The sequence below is a fragment of the Rhamphochromis longiceps genome, linkage group LG6 (assembly GCF_057381845.1).
Source record: "Rhamphochromis longiceps isolate RC_006_pf linkage group LG6, R_longiceps_female_GT1.1, whole genome shotgun sequence".
NCBI lineage: Eukaryota > Metazoa > Chordata > Actinopteri > Cichliformes > Cichlidae > Rhamphochromis > Rhamphochromis longiceps.
This window is the reverse complement of record NC_140562.1, coordinates 45,977,224-45,987,886: the sequence shown is the minus strand read 5'-3', so window position 1 is coordinate 45,987,886 and position 10,663 is coordinate 45,977,224. Positions and strand designations below refer to the sequence as shown.

Here is a 10,663-nt window from a genome sequence, read left to right as displayed (position 1 = left end):
ACGCTTGGGGAGTGTGATTGTGTGTACAGCGTCTCTTTATGTCTGTCTCCACGTTGGTCGAGTGTGGAGTAAGTGCATATGAGAGCATGAGGGTGGGAATGGATGTTTGTGTCTGTGTGTGCCTGTATGTCTGTGTCTATATGTCAGGTTGGGTATCAGACGCCACCTCTCTGGGGACATCTCAGGCCCTCCAAGGTTTGGAGGCCTATCTCCCCCTACCACCACTTCCCCTGCCAGTGGCGGACTCCCTCAGGTGTCGGTGCGTTGGTGGTTCTTTGTGTCCGGGGATGGGCGTCCAGGTACACACCGGCTCACTCCTTGGCGGCCGCTTATCGGGGCCTGGAGCCTGGGGCTCGCTCGGGCCACTTCGGAGGTGGGGTGCCCCCGGCCTCTCGGCCTGGGGCTCGGTCACTCAGGCGCAGCTGGCTGCCGGCGGAGCTCACGGGCGCGTCACTGCAACTCCCCCTGGCTTCTGCTCCGCGGCTGCTGAGTGAGCCCTCATCTGGGACTCTCCTCAGCTCTTTCCGGGACAGTGGCGCGGCTGCCCCTCTGTTGGTCTTCCTTGGTCTCTTGTGTTCTGGGGGCCTCTGGATGTCTGGAGTTTTGATCTCCTCCACACCTGCTTAACGCCCTGGAGGACGGGGCTGTGGCCCCCCCACACCCTCTAGCAGATCATTACATGAAGGAACCTTTTAAAAAACAAAAAACAAGCGCGTCCATGCTCACAGGTGTACACACGGGTGATCACACCCACAAACTACACCCTTTTTGGCTCCTACCTCAAAGCACACTGTGTGCTGTTGATCTTATGTGCTGCACAATAATGTTTAACATTTAGTATTTACTGTCATATTCCCATATATCATTGTGATGTTGTTTATTCTATTACTCTTGTTCTCTTCTGCTTGCTTTCTTTTTTCTTTCTCAGCAGGTGATCCAGGTGATTGATATATGCATTTTTTTTCTCTGCCCGTTCTGTTGGTTTTTGTCTTTTGCCCTTCTCCCCCGTCCCTCTTCTCAGCTGTTTCTCTTTCCCTCTTTCTTTCTCCCCTTCTTTCCCCCAGTCAAGTCTGTCCCGTATTCAGTAAGTGAAAATAAAATAAACAATAAAAGGTGAATCAAATGGACCATTACGGCAAGGCTGGGATGGTCAGTTTGGTAAAGTAAATCCGTTGGGCATCTTTCTTTGCCTTTAGACAACAATTCTGATGCAAAAGAGCCAAACGGGACAGGCAGAAAAAAAAAAAAAAAAAAGAAAAAGGAGGAGGATAGTCGAGTGCTCCCATGATGCTTTTGAGCCTCTGCAGACATCAGTAATAAGTTTTGCAAGAAGCGAGATAAGGATGGGGACGTTTGTCTCACAACAAGAAGCCGTCTCGTCTCGTCCTGATTTCTTCTCCGTGAAGCACTCGATCGTACTGGTTTCACAGGGAGTACCAGTAGGATTACAGGCGATGTCATCCGCAGGTCAGCTGTCCCAGGCGGTCGGCTCGGGCTCGTCGGCTCTCTTCATTACCGGCGTGGCAGCTGTCTGATGGAGCTGATACCGTGCAGCAGGTAAGCTGAGCCTCGTTATCAGCAGACAGGTGTGTAACTGTAGTCGTGCGAATCGCCGGCTCACAGACCTGTGATCTGCCTCGCTGCAGTCACGTGACCTTTGCTCTCACTACTCTCTGTAAGGGGAGCTGACCGCAGGCTGTGCTGGACGCGTGCAAAGTTTAATTATAAAGTCTTTCCATATGAAAGGTGTCCGTCTGTGGTCGTCTTCGGCCTGCTCGTTGGACAGAGCTGGCTTTATCTGCTGATGGCTGCACACAGGGCTCAGTCTGATGATCCCTACCAGGAAGAGCTCTCCTTTAAAGACTTCAGGGCAGACGTAGTAACACTGGGCGCAAACTGCAGAGATATCTGGTCTGGGATACCCCACTCCCACCAGGAGGAGCTGGAAAAGCTGTCGTTTCTCACTTTGGTGTTTCCCAAAGTTTAGTGTGGCTGCAGAGCTGCCACGTGACGCTCCGGACTCCTACACCGACGTACCGCTGCAGCCGACACAGGCCTGCGGGTGAAATGAAGTTACCTGAGAATGACTCTGAACTCTGGATGACGCCCTCCTCAACATTAATTATTCCCATTGAGTCAGAGAGGATGGAGACAGGTGAGAGGAGCTGATAAAGAGCGGGGCAGGTTTCCCTTTAAAGACGCTTCCTTGTGTCAAACAAGTACCGAGTCATTAAAACCGTCGAACAGCGGCGAAGTCTCCGAGATCGAGTGGATGCAGTCAGCTGATTCTGGGCTCTTTGAAACAGAACTGATTTAGATCTTTGAGCTCACTTTTATTCACACGCTGCTTTACAATAAAAACGAGAGAAAACACCATCTAACAACAACAATAAATCTATCAGAGCTTTATTTCAGAGTAGCATAACCACGCTACCATATGTCATTTTCTTCTGGAACCGGCTGTCTGATGGTCTTATGTGGAACGAAGTTTGGAGACTCCCCAATCAGTTTTTAATTACCAGCAAAATTAAAGATGTTGCTTATAAATTCATACACAGAATTTACCCATCTAAAGATGATCTTCAAAGCAAATTTAAATTAGACACTGATACAAACTGTAGCTTTTGTAAAACTTGCAACGAATTTACTAGAATAGAATAGAATAATCCTTTAATTGTCCCACAAGGGGAAATTTGGTTGTAACAGCAGCCAGAAAGACACATATACAAACAAACAGGACAGAAACATACATGATTTTTCTTACATATTTACATTAAGGACAGTGGTTACTATAAACAGAGAGTACTGTACAGTTATTAAATTAAATAAAAATAACTACAGATAAGAGGCAAACTCAGGTTGTTGTGCGAACCGGTTGATTAAATTATTGCAGTTACAGCGCAGATGTAAACATCTGTTTGTTGGGAGCAGTTCAGATTGTACAGTCTGACAGCTGCAGGGAGGAAGGAGCTGCAGAAACGCTCCTTCATGCATCGAGGATGCAGCAGTCTGTCACTGAAGCAGCTCTGCAGCAACATCTGCATGCATGGGCTGGGAGACTCTGTCCATCAGAGATGTTATTTTGGCCACAGTCCTTCTGTCTCCACCACCTGCACTGGGTCCAGGGTGCATCCCAGAACAGAGCTGGCCTTCCTGATGAGTTTATCCAACCTCTTCCTCTCAGCTGCTGATAAACTGCTGCTCCAACACACCACACTGTAAAAAATGACAGATGCCACCACAGAGTCATAGAAGGTCTTTAAAAGCGCTCCCTGGACTCCAAATGACCTCAGCCGCCTCAGCAGGTAGCGTCTGCTCTGACCCTTCCTGTACAGAGCATCAGTGTTGTGGCTCCAGTCCAGTTTATTACTCAGGTGAACACCCAGGTACCTATAGGAGTCCACTATCTCAATGTCCACTCCCTGGATGTTCACCGGTGTCAGTGTGGTGGGTCAGCGTCTCCGGAAGTCCACCACCAACTCCTTGGTTTTCCAGCTCCTTGGTTTTCCCGGCGTTGATCAGCAGGTGGTTCTGCTGACACCAGTCCACAAAGTCCAGAGTCCACTGTCTGCACTCTGAGTCGTCCTCACCTGTGATGAGGCGACTATGGCAGAGTCGTCAGAGAACTTCTGTAGGTGGCAGCGTGGGCAGTTGATGGAGAAGTCTGCGGTGTAGAGGGTGAAGAGGAACGGTGCCAGCACAGTGTGGGGCCCCCGTACTGCAGACCAGCGTGTCAGACACAGCCCTGTGACCTCACATACTGTGGGCGTCCTGTGAGGTAGTCCAGTATCCACTGGGACATGTGTTGGTCCACTCCTGATAGCTCCAGCTTGTCCCTCAGAAGTCGTGGCTGGATGGTGTTGAAAGCACTGGAGAAATCAAAGAACATGATCCTCACAGAGCTTCCAGGCTTCTCCAGGTGAGTCAGAGCTCGGTGCAGGAGGTCGTCCTCCACCCCGATGCCAGGCTGATGGCATCTGGCATCTACTACACATCTGTTTTGGTTTTGTAACCTGGTGCAAGACTTTTGGCAGAGTTTATGTGTTTTTATCTCAGAAAATGTATTTAAAGGATTTGTACTGTTTTGGAAATATGTATCATTTGGTCTCCACATAAACCAAAGACAATGCAACACTGATAACAGATATGTGATTAACTTGTTAATCTTAATGGCTAAATTTCATATTCACAAATCCAAATGTTTAGGAAGACCTTCCTCTTTTTATGTATTCTTCTACGAGCTCGTGCAATATCTTAATTCAATTAAGAACTCTACTAACCCAAAAGCTATAAAAACTATGGTTGAATGTGAAAAAATGAAGATCCTTCAATCACTTTATTCTTTGCTTAATCAATTAAACTTCTCCCCCTAGCATATGTATATTGTAGGTTCTGAATATTGTTTATTCATTTGTTTGTTTATGGTATACATTTTTTGTAAGTGCAGCACCTTTAATGTAGTGCTGTTTAATTCTACTTTGTATTGTACTGATGTTTAAATAAAGGGTTGAAGAAAGAAAAAAACAAACTTCAAATTTGGGGAAATCGACGGCGCATTTGGAGGACAGCCGTCGTCGCGTCGCTGTGACGTAATCGGTCTCAAAACGCGTACTGTGCGGTCGCTGGATTGGGACGCAGGCGCAGACAGGAGGCGCTGCTCTGACTCGTACATGGGGCTGTGCTGCCCCCACGAGGACAGACGGTGCTCTCACAGTTCAGGACAGAGAGTCTGTATCATGTTCGTACTGAAGAGTGAAAGCTGTTCAAGTCTTCCAGCTGTTATTGAGACAACATAAGTGTGTGTTTCCATTAGACAGTGAGGCTGGATGAGGTAAATACCTGCAATCATCCAGCAAAGCAATGGGCAGCGCACAAGAGAGAAGAAGGCATGAAGTAATGAACTTCAGCAGTCCAGCTGGACGTGAACTTTCAATCAATCTCCAAAGGTTGATTCTGTTCATCTGGACGTTTTCAGTAGGAGAAACGTTTCGTGACTCCTTCAGTCTCAGCTGACTGCAGGTTTCAACCTTATAAACAGGACATTTGACTGAAACCAGCCACTGAGGAACAATGGGCTGGGAGGGCAGTTCCTTCATCATGATTATGCAAATTCTCACTCTCAAATTCTCACCCTCGGTAACATCCCTGATAAAAAGACAGAAAAGTCTTGAATAAAATGTTAAACTTCGGAGGACGATAAACAAGTGCACACAGCACAGGTGAATGCAGATCCAACAGAAATAATCATAGTTCAAAGCTGCCATAAATATCAACGTTGAGCTGTCGGCATTTAAAACAGTTTTTAAAAACAGTTGCAAGACCTCCGCCGTGACCAGTTTCCTGTGGGGAGTTAGAGGGGACGAGTTCAGAGAAGGGCTTAAATCACCAGGATTAAGCCAAGTTTCAGTCACAAATAAGAAAACGTTAACCTGTCCTATATTACTCCGTAGTCACAGTTTCTCTCCACAGACTGCTGTCAGCCATGACACAGGTTGTTCCTCCGATTCTCTCCGTCACTCCGAGGGGGGCTCTGGTTGACGAGAAGTTTAAAGTGTTGGTCGAGAATCTTCCTCCAGGATGTCTGGTAACCGTCTGCTCCCTCCAAGAACAATTCAACTTTATTTACACAGCACCAAATCACAACAACAGTCACTTCAGGGCGCTTTATATTGTAAGGTAGAGCCTATTATACATACAGAGAAAAACCCAACAATCATATGACCCCCTATGAGCAGCACTTTGGCAACAGTGGGAAGGAAAAACTCACTTTTAACAGGAAGAAACCTCCAGCAGAACCAGGCTCAGGGAGGGGCGGGGCCATCTGCTGTGATTGGTTGGGGAGAGAGCAGGAAGACAGGATTAAGACATGCTGTGGAAGAGAGACGGGGGGCTGCATCTGGGACGCTGCAAACTTGTGATTGCGCCTCCGGCCGGATAAGATGGGGCCTGATTATTTAAGACCTTGTATGTGAGGAGCAGGATTTTGAATTCTGGATTTAACAGGAAGCCAAAACAGGAGAAATCTGCTCCCTCTTTCTAGTCCCTGTCAGGACTCTTGCTGCAGCATTTTGGATCAGCTGAAGGCTTTTCAGGGAGTTTTTAGGACTTCCTGATAATAATGAATTACAGTCGTCCAGCCTGGAAGTAATAAATGCATGAACTAGTTTTTCAGCGTCACTCTGAGACAGGATATTTCTAACTTTAGAGATGTTGCACAAATGGAAGAATGCAGTCTTACATATTTGTTTAATATGTGTGTTGAAGGACATGTCCTGGTCAAAAATGACTCCAAGGTTCCTCACAGTGTTACTGGAGGCCAAGGTAATGCCATCCAGAGTAAGAATCTGCTTAGATACCATATTTCTAAGATTTTCAGGGCCGAGTACAATAACCTCAGTTTGATCTGAATTAAGAAGCAGAAAGTTAGCGGCCATCCAGGTCTTTATGTCTTTAAGACATTCCTGCAGTTTAACAGTTTGGCATCTCTGCGTTAGTAATATGTCGATTTTTACATTAGATAATTCTTATTCTAATTCCTTTAGAATAAGAGAAAAAAGAGAAACCAAAAAATAGTTTAAAGTTAAAGAGGTACCTACATAGGGATTGTATGTCATAACGTAAGTATCTACACAGATATGTACCAGTTATAAACAAGTTATATATGCCATATAAAAGAGCAGGAGCAATGTGATCGGTGGTAGTGCACACTGAGTAAGAGGAAGGACTAGAAGTAGGAATGATGGCTGCATTATGCTACAATAAATACGTTCATAAACAGAGGTTAAATGTCCATAAATCGTCTTGAACCAAGGCGCACGCACACTGTGGGGACCCAAAAGCAGACTCAATACGAATTTTTTCTGGAACTGTGTACAGATTTATTAATTTAACAGAGAAGATCAGGAACAACCGGGGAGACGAGAATCTAACTTAATGCCGAAGAAACCGGGAACAGAAACGCCCCGGGAAGCCTTGATCGGGACCGTGGGGAGCTGCAAGAGAAAGGGCAACAATTACTCGTGTGCAGGGCTGCAGAGTCACAACTACTCGAGAGTTAGAATATTGAGGCTTACAGAGTGAGACCGTGGGACTCGGACAGGAGGGTGTCCGTGGGAGAAATTCTAAGTGAGAAAAGTTTAAATTCATGTTGGCAATAAAAGAGCGGGGGCAGAAGGGTCTACAGGTCAATGAAACTGACGATGCTTTACTGCTTTGTGCTTGTTTTCATGTTACTCCACAAGGTCAGTGAAAGAACAAAGGTGCTAACCCCTGGACCAAAAGCAAATGGTCCAAGTGGGCGAGCTGCTGATTTTCAGATGGCAGGTCTACATCTAGAAGCACAATGAGCACAAACACCAACAACCAAAGTGAAGCATCATGACAAAACTGTCAAACAGGATCCACACATCCTGCCACAAACACATGCAAGACAACTAAATTGGTCCACAGAATAGATGTAAACTGACTAAACTACGACACAAATCAGACAAAAACAGATGCAACATGATCACAAACAGACACATGTTGGCTACATGTTGATGCAAAATGACTGAAATCACACGTGCAACACTTCCTACATATTTGACAACAGAAGAAAAACACAAACAAAGTTGGCATGTATTTTCATTTAGATTTCTTTTTTTATTTCATGCCGAATTAGATATTTTAAAAATCAAGCGCCAAATCACAAAGTCTCCTCCCTGTTTGTACTGTAAGGTCAAAACCCTGCAGTACTACAGAGAACCCCAACAATCAAATGATTAAGTAAGAATGATTGAATGATTCTGTACACACACAGACACAGGCTGTTTATTCAGTTTAAGAGGAACAAGTACTGATAAAAACATCGATCAGTACTGATCGATGTTTTTATCAGTAGGGGAGACCGGGGATAGTTGTAACACTTCCAGTTTCTCCAATCAGGGCTAAGTTTCAAATGATGTGACTCATCCTGTGCATGCCCAACTCAGTTCTGCTATCACATGTGAAAAATCAGCACATTTTGTCAAACACAGACAATTTAACACAAAAAAAAGTAAGTTTTTCTACTTTATTTCAATTTCTAATAGCATCATCTGCTTTGCAGTTAAACTCATCAAACTTGAATTATGTTATTTGCATGTCTGTGGGGATAAATTCTGTCTTTAGTGCTAATGTTTTAGCCGTTGGCTGTAATGTTAGCGAGTTCATGGCTATAGGAGTCTGGGTCAGTTGTAACAATAATGCAGATGTTACAACTTACCACACTATTACTTTAACTTATATTAAACAAGTTGGGGCAACGACACCAGCAGAGAGAGGTTCACTGGTCGCATTTGTATATGCGGTTAATGCCATAGGCAACACAATTCCTCCACTGTTTGTGTTCCCCACACATACATTATGCAGACCACTGTGTCAGAGATGGACCAGTAGGAAGTACTGGTAGTGGAAATAAGTCAGGATGGATGCAAGAAACAGATTTCCTCATCTTTCTGAAGCACTTTGCAAACCTCACCAAGGTAAGCCAGGATAAAAAGTAATGGAATTGCGATGCTGGTGAACAACTACATTTTTTCAGCTTCATTGTTATGTTCAAAATTGGTGCAAGAGTTGTAGGTTATAATGCCCACTGAGCCAATGAGGCCAAACTCAAGGAAGACCAACCAAAATTAATGAAATATTCAGTTGCAGAAAATTCCATAATTTGTCTTTTTTGGGGGGTTGGAATATGTTCAAAAGCTGGATGTCTGCATTCTGTCACACACACGGCTACATAAATGGATCTCTGCACAACTCCTCCATCTAATGCGCAGCACACAGTGCAGCAGTCGCAGCCTGCAGCACGTCCTCCACAGTGGAAATAACAGTTTCTCTGTAATCATCTGGATGCTTATAATTGATATATTTCTTTGTAAGTTTGTAATAAACTGTATTGTTTTATTAGTTCTGTGTGTTACTGTGTTTATTGGAGTGACTGTGACCACAACACTTCCTCTGGGATGACTAAACATTCTGGTGGGGATAAAGGAAGCGTCGGTGACGTGTCCGTGACACAGCAGCAGCTGTCACCTGTTTTCAGCGTGGGCAGATCTGAACTCTGATCTCGTCTGATGTTTACAGAAAGGCCTGATTCTGTCAGTCGTTTAACATGATGTGACTGTTGCTCATTCTCAGCCAATCATCACCTTTCCCTGGAAACTCGGCTGATGGGTTTTGTACGGATTATTAACCCTCGGCCAGGATGCAAGGCTGCATTAAAGCTTGCTGATTAGAGGCGTGGCCTCTTTGACTGACGGGTGGATGCGACGCTGGCGGCTGCAGCTGCCCGCGGCCTGCCTGAACAGAACGATATTACAGCATTATAGCGAAGGAGCGATCCAGACGAACGACTCTGTGTTTTTAATCCTTTTAATCTCAGTTCTGTGAAACATCAATAATAAAACTTTTCCACGTTCGTGCTGCTGTCAGGATCCCGCTGCACACAAACATATTAACACAAAACCCGAGGGCAGTCCAGGAAGTAGATCCTGCGTGATCGGCGCCTGATGGACGTGGCTAACGTCTGGAGCTACAGCAGCTTCTGCTTCTTGCGAGCCTGAAACTGCTGCGTTTTGCTTTTGATGGATCTGACGAGCAGCGACAGACTCGGGTCCATCTGCGTCGTTGTCGCCCGAGCGTCAGACTCTGCTTCCCGACTTTTCCTGTCGCTCTCCGCCTGCGTGGGCGTGACCTCCTGAGCGCCCTCCAGGCGCCGCTGCTGCTCCTCCCGCCGGCGCTGCTTCTCGGCTACGATGCTCTGCGTGGCTTTGGTCTTCTTGTAGCTGGGGTGGGAGGGGTCCAGGTTGAAGAGATGGGAGGTGAACATGGCCTGGAAACGAGGGTCTTTAACGTCCACCTGCAGAGAGGGAGAGACGGGACATTTAGCTCCAGGTGTATCGTAAGGTCAGTTTCACGCACACCTGAGCCTGGATTGGCCCAGACGGGTCTGAAGGTCAGCGCCATCGTTTCCCACTGCGGTCACATCATGTGACCTGCTGCCATCAGCCAAACGATGCAGACCAACCAATCCTGCACAAACAGACTGAGGAGCGGCCGTTTGCCCCGAGCGTGACCTCCATCACCCCCACCCACCCAATGCTACATGCAGAATAACTCCATCACTGCACTCAAACTTAATCACTAAGGTTAATCATTTATTTATGATTAACCACGCCCCCTCCCGCCACAACAGTAGGCCAAACGAAGCGCAAGGAGCGTCAGCTACAGTGGGGCAAAAAAGTATTTAGTCAGCCACCGATTGTGCAAGTTCCCCCACTTAAAATGATGACAGAGGTCAGTAATTTGCACCAGAGGTACACTTCAACTGTGAGAGACAGAATGTGAAAAAAAAAAATCCATGAATCCACATGGTAGGATTTGTAAAGAATTTATTGGTAAATCAGGGTGGAAAATAAGTATTTGGTCAATAACAAAAATACAACTCAATACTTTGTAACATAACCTTTGTTGGCAATAACAGAGGTCAAACGTTTACTATAGGTCTTTACCAGGTTTGCACACACAGTAGCTGGTATTTTGGCCCATTCCTCCATGCAGATCTTCTCGAGAGCAGTGATGTTTTGGGGCTGTCGCCGAGCAACACGGACTTTCAACTCCCGCCACAGATTTTCTATGGGGTTGA

The 10,663-nt window shown here is 45.9% G+C and overlaps 1 protein-coding gene across 2 annotated transcripts in view; it reads right to left on the bottom strand.

Moving 5' to 3' along the window:
- Positions 1 to 9,250: 9,250 nt before the first annotated feature.
- esf1 (ESF1 nucleolar pre-rRNA processing protein) overlaps positions 9,251 to 10,663 on the bottom strand; it is a 10,325-nt gene continuing 8,912 nt past the window's right edge. For both annotated transcript variants that reach the window (XM_085408190.1, XM_085408191.1), the window contains exon 14: positions 9,251 to 9,877. In XM_085408190.1, coding sequence (XP_085264316.1) covers positions 9,551 to 9,877 — 327 coding nt within the window. In that variant the 3' untranslated portion in view covers positions 9,251 to 9,550. The remainder of the gene's footprint in view (positions 9,878 to 10,663) is intronic.